The following is a 12974-nucleotide window of genomic DNA, read 5'->3' as shown; positions in this document are numbered from 1 at the left end:
TTTCCTCCTTAAATCTCAGTTTCCTGGTTCGAGATTGTTATCCTTACGAAATGAGTGACCTCTCGTGTTTTCAGTCGAATCTCAGAAGGATTTCCACATGTTGAAGGCTGCGGAATTAGCCAAATACACAACCACGCAAGCCTCAACAAGGGCGATTCCACCAAGAGTCGTAGCTACCAAGTCTCCGATGCCAATATTCGTCACTGTCATGTCCGCGACGGAGGCATCGTTGCACACGAGGGAGAACACGATGCCCGAGTTGATTCCGCCCCCGCAACCCTTCATACCGACGTCGACGACAACCTCAACATCCACGTCGACCACGACCCAGAGGCCGACGACAACAACCGTGAAAACTACAACCGTACCGCCAAGTGAGTTGAGTTTTTTTTTTTGAGGTGATGTTGATGAATTTCCCTGCTACATCTGCTCTTTTTTCAGGGTACTGCGTCGTGCAGAGGCCCCAGTTTCCTGACCAATACATCAAAGAAGGCAGTTTCAAGAGGGTGAGTGAACAAACCTTACTCAAGACGTGTCATTCCGTAATTCCATCCCCTTTCAGATCTACCACGAGGACGAGTTCGAATGTTCCGACATTTGCGAGTGCGAGGTCAGCGAGAAGTTGTCTTGCAAGACCATCTGCATCGACAGGATGCCCTGCAAAACGGAGTTCGCGTTCTACAACCACGCCGCGCCTGCGTACCAGGCCTTCAGGGGAAGGTGCCTCTGCTACTCCGGACGTTTCATATGCATAAAGCCTTCTCCTGGCGACTATAATCTACCGCAGGGGGTCTACCTCTTCCTTGGCTACAGCGAGGCCGACGAGAAGGAGCTGAACAAGAATCAGACCAGGGTCATGGTGCAGGATATTGTCCGTATATTGCAGAACTTCATCAAGGAGGAAGCGGTGAATGGAGTGAGTGTTAATCATACATCACTGTGCCAACTGAAAAATGCGGTGTGATATTGATGTGCGCAGCCGCAATCCTTTGTCTTATGTATACGCAACTCGAAGAATTGCGGCTGCGCCGTGACGTTTATCTGCTCACCTCACTTTGAGAGGCGGGAAGATATAATTCTCCTTCATATTTGGTCATTAAATTTATGATTGTTTTGTTTCAGACCTTGTGCTCGCTGGAATTATTCAATATCACGAGGGAAAACGTTATCATAATGGGAAAATTATCGGATGAAGTGGATTATAATACGCTGTCCCCTGCAGAGAGTTTTCAGAAAGAAAAGGTAAAAGCTTAATCTCGGGGTGAATGGTATTGGTATTTTCATATTCTTGATTTTTTGTTCTGATTGAGAATTTTTGGCGGGTGAAATACGGTTTTAAGGAGAAAAAATATTCAACAATCATGTTATGATGCGAGCAAATACTGTACATCCTCTTTCTGTGATAGCTACTGACCATGAAGTTTGATGAGTGGCTTATAAATCACGAGTGGTTAAGGAATTTTTGATAGTAAATCTGTGAATAATGGTTCATTATTCATGGGTGATTTATAAGACATCACTTGCTTATGGGTCTATCAAGGTCAGTATCACAGAAAGGGGCTCTGAAACGGATAAGTTAGGATCATTTTTTAATGGTGGATAAATAAATTTTGGGGTATTTTTTAATGGTGGATAAATAAATTTTGGGGTATTTTCGTTATGATTTCGAAAGTTTCATCATTGGAAATGATCAAATTATGGGGGTTACGTTCCTGAATCAATATCGTTTATGAATAATAATATCGATTTTTTTTCTAACTTTTTTTCGTAAATATCGAAGAAAGATTTATGCTATATTTTTCGGTATTCGGTTGTAACTCTTTGATATTTTTCGATAAATACTTCGCAAAATAGAGGGGAATTGCAGATAATTTTTGTTCTTTACTTCTCAAAATAATCACCTACGAATTCATTTAATTTTCTTTTTAACAAACAACTTTTGTTGATCGAGTTGCGTTCTTGGTTGATGTGTGAATTTTCCAGGAGCAATGTACCGAACTGCTGGAAATTATCAGCGATAGGATAAATTCCAGGAATCCAGACTTCATATCGCATCTCCTGCTGTCCATATTCAAAATGGCAGAAGTGGAGATAATTCAAATAGAACAAAGTTCAACAGCTGTTAGCTTTAGTAGTAAATTTAATGTAGTAGTGGCTACGGTCATATTAACGACTGTATTCAGGTTACATATGTCGGCGTCATGACACAAAGACTGGTTTATCTAAGCACAATGAAATACATATCCTTATATACCTACCTACATCAAACACACGTTCTAGTCAATATAGAAAAAAAATCCCGTGTCTACTAAGACACCGAACTAAAAGAAATTGGTAATCACTTTGTACATATCAGTGTTGACTGTTAATATTGATAGTTTTAGGTTGTTATCATAACCTAGAATAACCCACTTGATTCAATTTCATCATCGAGACCGTTATGGAATCATACTAGAATTAAGGGTATACCTAATGAAAGCTTAAATTCTTCGGTCTTCAATCGACTTAAAGCTGGATCACTGAACAAAGAGTAGGTATATGGTGAATTTGATCGATTCAATCGCTCTAGGAGCCAATAGGTTGAGGGAAAAAACCTTTCGATCTAAAACCGTCTCCAATTCGAGTATCTTGCTTAAAAATCTTAGCCAAAAAAATGTTTCAGAATGAAAATTAAGGTTGCAGGTTGTGTTGAAAATAGAAAACAAATCATGAATTCACCGGGGCTCTATTCACGATTAATCAAAAACTATGATAGGGAGAATCTTTTGAAGGAAAAGTTTTCGTTGACTGTCGAATACAGCAGGACAAGGGAAAAATTCGGAATTGAAGTTTTTTCTCGACCATGAATTGAATGTTTTTCAACGAAAATATCTCGGTTTGAATTTTTCTCTGTGATACAGGGATGCATCACGAAATGTTTTTCTATATACGAGTATTCACAGCCAAACGAAAAAGTTCATCCATATATTCTTACTGATGTACTACTTATCGCAACTCGTAAAATTGTAAGTTTTATCAAATCTTTTCGAAGATGGAGAGTTGAAACTCTAAACTAGTCTTCCGAACATATACATATCATTTACAATGTGGAGAAAAGAACTAGCGACGAAATATTGAAATCCTTTTATTGTGCACCATAAATTATTGTTAAGGAAAATTATTATCTATATGAAGAAATATTTTATTATTTACAATGTACTTCGAAACATTTCCCATACTGAAAGTATATAGTAAAAGAAAAATTAAATGAACATGAATAAAATTGACGAATCGCGCGTGGTGGTGGCAATCAATAAAAAATGATTTCGAAATTTTTTATTCAATGTATTTTCTTATTGGGTATGTGATAAATTTCTAACCATATTTGAAAAACATTGGATATAACAAAGCACGATGACTGAAACTTCGAACATATCGTTGGTGTGCAAAATGGAGAACATCTTCTGACAAAATCGATAACGAAATGTATGACATACAGGGTCTATCTGAAAAACACCGAAAAAATGTAAGGGGCAAAAATTAAGGTGGGTATTTATTAGGGATTTTTGGAAAAACCTCCCTGGTAAGAGTTATTTATAAATTACACATATAAATTACACATGTTGGAATTTTCTCAACCATGAACTAAAACAATAGGGAACAAGCAATGTCTTAAGCTTAATTAGATACAGGGAAAATAAAAAATGAAAACAATTTTTTTGTTAATCTTCTGAAGGGTGTAACTTTTTCAGGGGAAGGTTCTTCAAAAAGTTTTATACCAAATACCCACCTTAATTTTTCACCAGAGAATCACCCCTTACATTATTTCGGTATTATTCAGATACACCCTTTATATATTAGTAGAACCCCCATTGAAATTGTGTCCCTTTGAGGAAATTGTGAGTACGAAGCTTATTCTTCACTTTGCATACTGAAACCTAAATAATAAGTGGAAATTTAAGACAGTAGAAATTTGTAAACCTTCATGAAATTCACATAAACGAAGCACCTTTAGGCACACAATACACCTTGTTAAATATACACAAGCTTCATCAAATTGTTATCTGAGATAGATGCTCAGTGATTGTTAACTTATTCAACAACAGACTGCATGTACAATCTGTATTGTTTAGGTGAGTAATTATAAAATTGATATATTTTTACAAAATCATAGCGAATAGTACATCTGTGAATTTTTTCATATAGCTGCTGAAGAGGATAATAATCACCTAGGTAATTTAATGCTCAGAAGTTTTTTCAATTTTCACAACACTTTTCGGAGATATTTACTTTTCGGAGATATTTGCAGACACACATTTGAAATACGTGAGTAATATTATGGTGACGGGATTAAATCAAATGTTTTCTCTAGAAAAACGTTCGTATTTCTGGAATGATTTGTACATATATGATCTGTAGAAAAGGATTTGGAAAAACGAACGTTTTTCATCGGGCGTACCCTACAATATTTTTCACTACAGCTCGAGTTCTACACTTAGCTCAACTTTTTATAAGTATATTTTTTTTGGAGTTGTTTACTGACAAAATCAGACATTTTCCTGTGCCTCCTACTCCCAAGTTGATTAAGCATAATCGCTCAGTCATTATTACTGGTGCTGCACAATTGCCAGGGAACGAAAACAAGATGGTTTGCGAGAAGAAGAACCGAAAAAATTGGTCAAGTTTTGACTTTGTTTCTTTTCGTCCTTTTCGAGTTGATTCTCAATTGTGCAGCCGCCTTAAATCGCACAAATTGTCATCTATAATGCGATGACTGATTTTTTATGAATAAATCGATACCAACATTTTCTCTGAGGGAGTTTGGGGAAAAATTTCTCGCATACTCTTTCATTCATTCAACTTGAACTTCTGAGCTTTGAATCTTGGTGTTGAGATTTGTGGCTTGTAGTGAAATACCCGTCCATTGGTTCATAAATATGATTGTACATGCTTTCTGAAATCATTATAGTGGTAGTGACCTATGAACCAAGAAAAGGTCTCCTCAATGTAACATAAATGCTAAAACCACCTTTTGCGTTTTTCATTCCCAGTAACCATCCCTATAATGATTTTCAATAAATACATGGATTGGACTTATCCTAAGTTAATTTTTGTTTGTTTATTTTTTTGTTAGCTTGTCGTTTAGTTATGACGGAAAAGGGTGAAAGGTTATGGTCATTTTTGCACAGCTTATAAGAGATGCTGACTTATGTACAAGAGTCTACTTTTCAACATTATCGAATATCATGGTGTATAAGAAGATATATGACAAGAACATGACCCTCCAGGATTTTCTGAAATGCAAAAAGAACCTTCGATGTCGTTTGGATGAAAGAACACACCACTTTTCCGGAAAAAGGGTCAGCATGAGTTCGGACTTTGTTGTTGGATTTGCCTAGAGGTTTCCCGGAAAAGAAGAAATACTCAGATTAGGATTTATTGACCACCTTTGGCGGCATATAGGTAAGACTAATATTTCGAAAAATACAATGAATTTCCTTATCATAATTGTTGCAAGGAACCAGCATTGCATCTTTAATCTCCATTGGCACTGATTTATTTATGGCAAGCTTGCCTTGATGCTAAGCTATGCGAAATGAGTCGGTGCAAATGAGCATTAATCTTTTGATCTCTTCAATTGTTATCAATAAAATGAGGTTTCAATTCTTTGCAAAACAATGTCACTAACAGAAAGGCAATTCTTGATGTTTGCATCTGAATTGATATTATGGCAATTATTGCAACATTTTTTCCTTCCTCATCTCTCTCTCCCTCTCTCTGGTCAGGTCAACAACAAAGGTAACATCTTTTCTTTCTCCATCTCCCTGTGGTCAGTTTTTTCCTTCCCCGTCTCCCTGCATGTATTCCTATTTGGGTGAATGATAAGTCCAGTATAAAGAAATTTTATTTTTCAGGTAATACAAGTGAGAATGACAAGTACAATGGCTCCAGTCGAAGAATGTGTCATGAGAACAGGAATCCTCCTCGGCCTCTGTTGTGGAGTCATCTGTTAAACAAAATGATTTCAATTAAATTCCTCTCTTCTTAAACTGTCTTTGTTTTCCTACACATCAACTTGTATAAACAAGCTACAATCATAAATGTGTGGATACAACATTTTTTAGGACAATGTCTGTGAAATACCTGTTATTCTTTATATTCGATGTTTACTGTCCGATGTTATTGATATTTTACATTTTTCTTTTTGGTCTAATAGATCATGCAGAAATCTGGCTGGTTAAACTTGGGGGATGTAATCCGAAAAAACTGCTATGGGTGAACTGTGAGACCAGTAATCACAATAGTCTGGCATGCCAAGGGAAGTTGGAAACGTGAGAGGAAAACCTTCGATAGGATCCAAGGGCTAGCCACATTGGATCTATGAGAACGTGCCCAACTAGGGAACTCGAGATCATTACAGATCTCACACCCCCATATGCCCATGAGGCAGGAAAGGTACAGGTGATGCCAGAATTAGGAATCAGGGAGCCTGGGTCTCTCTGACTAAGTACATCCTATCGGCTAATCGATAAAAAAAAAGCACGAGAAACCATTAAGTAGAAAGGAAGATTGATAAAGGGTCACCAAGACAGTGACTAGCGCAGAGAAGTATTTGGAGTCACTGGAGCGTCCTTCAGGCAGAAATATTTGCAATCGAAAGATGTGCGGAAATAAACCTGGAAAGATGTAAAGAAGTATCTGGATCTTAGCAAGAATATGCCACACCTCCTTACTGGATTCCTCACAGGGCATTGTAGCTTCAGGAAGCACCTAAGAGGAATATCTAGGGGGGGGGGTCTAGCATTTTCTGTGAGGGGAAGAACCAGACCATCTGGTTGCAGAATGCCTAGACATCGCCAAAATGCCTTGGATGATGAGGTAACTTCCCAGAAGCCATGCCAGCTACTGGAGTACCTCTGGAACTGAATGGCGAGCTACGAGAACAGCTCTGATGGGGGACACAATAGATCTTAAGGTCACAGTGCAACCCCCGCTTGAAATCTACAAGCATACGTCTTTGGGTAATTATTCAAATTATTCATATTTACTGAATAGAGCCAGTTTTACTAAGTCTCGTTACTAAAGTAGCCAGAATCTCGGCTGTTTTTTTTTTTTTTTGCATAGTTTTCATAGTGGATTCCTATACCATCCTGAAGAAATTGAGCACGATAGCTTCGAAATTTGTAAAGCGTGATAGCGTGTCTAGTAGATTACAGTGATTACACAGACAAAAAAATACTATACACAAATTTTTTAAATTTCAGATTACAAGACCTTGTTCCAGATCGATAATCTTACACAGGTAAGGTTTAATTTGCCATAACAAGAGAGCAAAAGTTCGATTCCCGCCGTTAAAATTTATAATTTGATTGCTCGATTTTCTTGACAGCCAAAAAGTTTCAATGAAATGAATAAAATTCTTTTTATTATTTACTCAATTGTAATTGGCCTATGGGGGAGCGGCAAATAGAGTCTAATCCGGCACTGGTTGTTTCCTTTTCAGTCATATAAATGACAAAAGTAAATATTGAAAAAGTGGACACTTATTCGAGTATACCTGCTTCGAAAGGAGAAAACGGTCACTTTGATTGATTTCTTATTACAAACAAATTCTACAAACAACTTCAGTGTCATCATAGAGTGTAGGAGAAAGAAGGTTCCAAGGTGCCCTTGATAAAGTATCTTTAGTTTCTGAATACTCAAATGAGAACCCTAAGTACTCCTCACTCAGTATGAAACAACAAATAATTGTAGGATACCACGCCCTTTGGATATGCTAATTAGCAAAAAGAAGTACAAGATTAGTTAAGCTCTTATAGGTAAACATTTATTCGTAAACGTAAATAAATCAGGTAATCAAATCTCCTCAATTACAGGGGTAAAAATGCATCGATTTTAATTTTGATAGTCTTGGTAGATATATATACAGTACAATCGCGTTAATATGAACACGCGGTCATATGAACCACTCCGTAATATGAACACAAAATTTTTTGTATGGACTACCTTGTAATATGAACAAAGTAGAATCTCACTAGTATGAACTTGTTGTAACTTGTCTATTTTATTCCAAGGAATGAATTTGTTTTCACGATTTATCGTTAGTTTGATTGAGATACTTTTCCATAGTTTCCACTACTATGGAAATTTGTCATTGAAAGTGAACCCAAGAAACTTCGAATCGAAAAAATTCAAATATACCTAATTCCCGCCACAATTTACCCATACTGAGCGAAAGCACTGTTGTATGGGGGGTACCTACATTGAACTCAATAAAGAGTTCAATGGGAGGGTAGACCCTCCATACACTTTTGTTACAAGGGAAATGCTCTCTACTCTACCTTTCCCCCATGGATCCGAAACCGTCCCAAGTTTAAACGCGAATAAAGCTTAAATAATAGATGAAAATTGGAGTAGGTAGTTATGATCTAAATCAAGCACCTTTTATAGGGTACAAGCATGTTTTTCATAATAAAGACGACGCGGTACTATTGGCACATTAAGTATACGTATAATTTAAAAGATCTTATTTCATATTCATATTAGCGTTCTGTTGATTATTATCAAAGATATTACACATATCTTTGATTATTATACGTATATGTATGTCCATAACGTATTCTTTTAAATCACGGTATATTTCTTCTAATAATGAACAATCTTTTTCTATTTCCAGATCACACAATACGCACGTGACATTCCTCCCTGAACATGAAGGACAACTGCATCAATAAATTTTTTTGGAAAACAACACCTATAAGTAATGGAGCATGGATGATGTTCAGAGACTAAATGATGTGCCCGATCAATGGATAGTTCAGAGGGAAACCAGGAAAATACTGATTAATTGAGAAGAAAATATAATTAGGAAGATGAGGATGTGATAAAATTAGATCTGTGAGTTGAAATATGCATTTATTAACTATTTGTAGTCATACTAGTAGTAGTTGCATTCATTACTCATAAAGTTATCTTAATTTTGTTGTTGGTATCGTATACAGACATTTATTAATTGCCAGAATGCCTCTATCCACTTATTTTCATCTTAATCATTTCCTGTGTGAATGAACAATCGAAATTTTGGCAGTATTTTAAAGAATGTATTCATTGTACACCGAAAGACTTCTTATTCATATGATGGATATTGAATATTTCATACAAATGCTGAAATGGTTTCATTAGTAGTTTTCCCAGTCTCTAATTTCAGTAAATTATTGAATAGTAGATTACTTTTACTAACCTATATCATGGTTTTTCATTTTCATATACATTGTTAATTTTTGGAGCTTAGAATTCATATATTTTTTTATAAAATTTGCAGAATGGCACTCATTGAATTGGAGGAGAAGCAATGCAGCAATGGCCCCCACTGTTTGGTGAGTATTCTAGTTTTTTTTTAATAGAAGAAAACTTTTAATATTAGAATAAGAATTTCCCTCAGTTTTTCGAGGATATTGTCGAACATATTTGCCACTCGCCTTGAATTATTCTCAAAATCGATAGCCCTTCCAATTTATATGTTGAAAATCAATAACGTTCCATATCATTTCACATGTAAGATATTTTTCTACTCTTGCCTCATCCTGTCTTCTCCTGTCGTCTCTTGTCGCATCCTCTCTTGTGTTATCGTCACCTGTCTCTTTTTACATTATGTCTTTTGTCTCTGGTCTTGTCGTCTTTTGACTTGTCTTCTCGTATCTTGTTTTTTCTTCTCGTCTGTTGACTTGTCTTCCAGTATCCTGTCTTGTAGTCTTTTGTCTTGTCGTTTCATGCCTTATCGTTACTTGTCTGGTCTTTTCATCTCTTGTCGTTTCGTGTCTTGTCTTGTCGTATTTTGATCTGTCATCCATTGTCTTGTCTTCTCGTCTCTTGTCTTGTCTTGTGGTGTCTTCTTCGTCGTCTCGTCTCTTGACTTGTCTTCTGGCCTTGTCTCTAGTCTTGTCTTGCCGTGTCGTCTCCTATTATTATCTTGTCGTCTTTTGTCCTATTGTCTCTTGTTTTGTCTTTCCGTCCCTAATCTTGTCGTGTCTAGTCTTGTGTTGCCTTGACCCTTGTCTTGTCTTCTCGTCTCTCGATTTATTTTGTCCATCGTATCTTGTCGTTTCTGCTCTTGTCGTAAATTGTCTTGTCCAATCGACTCATTACTGATCGTCTCTTGTCTTGTCGCCTCTTGTCCTGTATTCTCGTCTCTTGGCCGAGTCTTCTCGTCCTTGACTAGTCTTGTCTTCTCGTCTCTAGTCTTGAGGTGTCTTGTCTTGAGACGAAAAGACAAGTGACGACCGGACAAGAGGCGAAAAGACTAGAGATGAAAAGAGAGGCGACGACCATATAAGAAACGAGACGAGAAGACAAGGGACGATGGAGGCACGAGAAGAGACGAAAGGACACGAAGACACAAAAAATAGACAAGAGACGACAGGTCAAGAACGACATGACGAGACAAGAGACGAAAAGACAGTAGACGGCAAGACAAGAGGCGGCAAGACTAGAGACGAAAAGACAGGAGACTACAGGACAAGAGACGATGAAGGCAAGTTAAGAGATGAAAGGACAGTAGACGACAGTCTTGTCGACAACTGTCTTGTCGCCTACTGTCTTGTCTAGTCTTGTCGCCTCTTGTCAAGAGTAGAGACGAAAAGACAGGAGACGACAGGACAAGGACGAGACGAGAAGACAAGGGACGAAAGGATACAAAAAAAGACAAGAAAGGACAGGTCGAGATACGACAAGACAAGAGACGTGACACGACATGAAAAGACAACATAAAAGACGAAGAGACAAAGACGATAGGACAAAAGACGACACGACAGAAAAAGAGACAACAAGACAAGACACACAATGAGACAAAAAACAAGACAAGAGACGACAGGTCACAAAGTTATAATTTTTCTTAATATTTGAATTTGATAAATATCTATTTTTTACAGGTGTATAGCTGAAGAGGACAATGAACACGCGGAGAAGGAAAATGGACCAAATTTTTTGAATACGATATGTTATTTTTCGTGTAATATTCTTGAATTGATTTGAATAAACTTTTGAAAATTCCAAATTGCTTTTTTATTGCCCAAATGATGCTCTGCAATGATAATATTCAGGACACTTTAAAATTGCATTAAAGCACTTAAATTCGGAGCCAATTGCACTCCGGTTCCGAAACACTGAATAGTTCAGCAGTGCATCGCCAGGGGGCGCTGTAGTCTCGCAGTGCTGAAATGGGTCAAGACAAAAAAATTCGAGCCCGAGAAAAGCGCCCCCTTGCGGCGAATCGCTGAACTAAGAAAATTTCCGACCGCCGTCAGCGCCCCCTATGGTGCAAGGCTGAACTAAAAAAAAAATTCGAGCCCGAGAAAAGCGCCCCCTTGCGGCGAACCGCTGAACTAAGAAAATTTCCGACCGCCGTCAGCGCCCCCTATGGTGAAAGGCTGAACTAAAAAAAAATTTCGAGCCCGAGAAAAGCGCCCCCTTGCGGCGAACCGCTGAACTAAAAAAATTTCCGTCCGCCGTCAGCGCCCCCTATGGTGAAAGGCTGAACTAAAAAAAATTTCGAGCCCGAGAAAAGCGCCCCCTTGCGGCGAACCGCTGAACTAAAAAAATTTCCGTCCGCCGTCAGCGCCCCCTATGGTGAAAGGCTGAACTAAAAAAAAAATTTGAGCCCGAGAAAAGCGCCCCCTTGCGGCGAACCGCTGAACTAACTACTCGGGCTCGAAATTTTTATTTATTTCAGCCTTGCACCACCAGGGGGCGCTGATGGCGGTCGGAATTTTTTTTAGTTCAGCGGTTCGCCGCAAGGGGGCGCTTTTCTCGGGCTCGAAATTTTTATTTAGTTCAGCCTTGCACCACCAGGGGGCGCTGATGGCGGTCGGAAATTTTTTTAGTTCAGCGGTTCGCCGCAAGGGGGCGCTTTTCTCGGGCTCGATTTTTTTTTTAGTTCAGCCTTTCACCATAGGGGGCGCTGACGGCGGTCGGAAATTTTTTTAGTTCAGCGGTTTGCCGCAAGGGGGCGCTTTTTTCGGGCTCGAATTTTTTTTTTAGTTCAGCCTTGCACCATAGGGGGCGCTGACGGCGGTCGGAAATTTTCTTAGTTCAGCGGTTCGCCGCAAGGGGGCGCTTTTTTCGGAATTTTTTTTTCCAGATTAGTGGTTTTCCGCCAGAGGGCGCTTTAAACGCAGTCAGAAACTGCGATTAGAGCTCCCCTGCTGTGCAGTGCTGAACTATTTTGTCGTTATAAAATAGTTTCCTAACAGCCTCGAAATCTGAATTCACACATTGGAAAATAAAATTTCAATTAAGTTTTGAATTTTTATTGTTTTTCTATGGAAAGCATAGTTTACACAAAAAAAAATTCTCAAATGAAGTTTACACTTGCAAGAAAGAGTGAAATTACATTTACAAAAGAAATTGACAATAAAATTCACACTCGAAATTTTTTCAGATATTTATACAGGGTGACAATTTGAGAACTTGCCAGTCCAATTCATGGGCGCCCGCAAAAATTTTTCTCAGGGGGGGGCAAAATATCATCTACGATTAGTTTTACTGAAAGAAAAATTTCTCTAACGGTGTCTATCAGAATCTCAGGGGGGCGTGGTAGGTAGGTAGGTAGGTAGGTAGGTAGGTAGGTAGGTAGGTAGGTAGTGTAGGTAGGTAGGTAGGTAGGTAGGTAGGTAGGTAGGTAGGTAGGTAGGTAGGTAGGTAGGTAGGTAGGTAGGTAGGTAGGTAGGTAGGTAGGTAGGTAGGTAGGTAGGTAGGTAGGTAGGTAGGTAGGTAGGTAGGTAGGTAGGTAGGTAGGTAGGTAGGTAGGTAGGTAGGTAGGTAGGTAGGTAGGTAGGTAGGTAGGTAGGTAGGTAGGTAGGTAGGTAGGTAGGTAGGTAGGTAGGTAGGTAGGTAGGTAGGTAGGTAGGTAGGTAGGTAGGTAGGTAGGTAGGTAGGTAGGTAGGTAGGTAGGTAGGTAGGTAGGTAGGTAGGTAGGTAGGTGGTAGGTAGGTAGGTAG

At 38.5% G+C, this 12974-nt stretch overlaps 1 protein-coding gene and 1 long non-coding RNA gene across 8 annotated transcripts in view; one reads left to right on the top strand and one right to left on the bottom strand.

Annotated features, from left to right (window-relative positions):
- LOC123321927 overlaps nucleotides 1–11675 on the top strand; it is a 163063-nt gene extending 151388 nt beyond the window's left edge. Inside the window, exons 11-20 of one of the 6 annotated variants that reach the window (XR_006538981.1) lie at nucleotides 75–374; nucleotides 442–506; nucleotides 563–916; nucleotides 1123–1242; nucleotides 5114–5442; nucleotides 6197–7001; nucleotides 7245–7282; nucleotides 8657–8877; nucleotides 9302–9356; nucleotides 10908–11675. Coding sequence is in view for 2 of the 6 variants with exons in the window: in XM_044909735.1 (XP_044765670.1) it covers nucleotides 75–374; nucleotides 442–506; nucleotides 563–916; nucleotides 1123–1242; nucleotides 1984–2205 (1061 nt within the window). In the remaining 4 variants the exon portion in view is untranslated. Of the gene's footprint in view, nucleotides 1–74; nucleotides 375–441; nucleotides 507–562; nucleotides 917–1122; nucleotides 1243–1983; nucleotides 5009–5113; nucleotides 5443–5894; nucleotides 6030–6188; nucleotides 7002–7244; nucleotides 7283–8656; nucleotides 8878–9301; nucleotides 9357–10907 lie in introns of those variants that run through there. The other 5 variants (XR_006538979.1, XR_006538980.1, XR_006538978.1 and 2 more) reach the window with 5 other exon arrangements.
- LOC123321932 overlaps nucleotides 5822–12974 on the bottom strand; it is a 12017-nt gene continuing 4864 nt past the window's right edge. Inside the window, exon 4 of one of the 2 annotated variants that reach the window (XR_006538983.1) lies at nucleotides 5822–5986. This is a non-coding gene — a long non-coding RNA (uncharacterized LOC123321932). Of the gene's footprint in view, nucleotides 5987–12268; nucleotides 12520–12974 lie in introns of those variants that run through there. The other variant, XR_006538984.1, reaches the window with a different exon arrangement.

Source organism: Coccinella septempunctata, chromosome X (assembly GCF_907165205.1).
Source record: "Coccinella septempunctata chromosome X, icCocSept1.1, whole genome shotgun sequence".
Classification (NCBI taxonomy): Eukaryota; Metazoa; Arthropoda; class Insecta; order Coleoptera; family Coccinellidae; genus Coccinella; species Coccinella septempunctata.
Note: the sequence above shows the minus strand (reverse complement) of the source record. Positions and strands in the feature narration are given on the sequence as shown.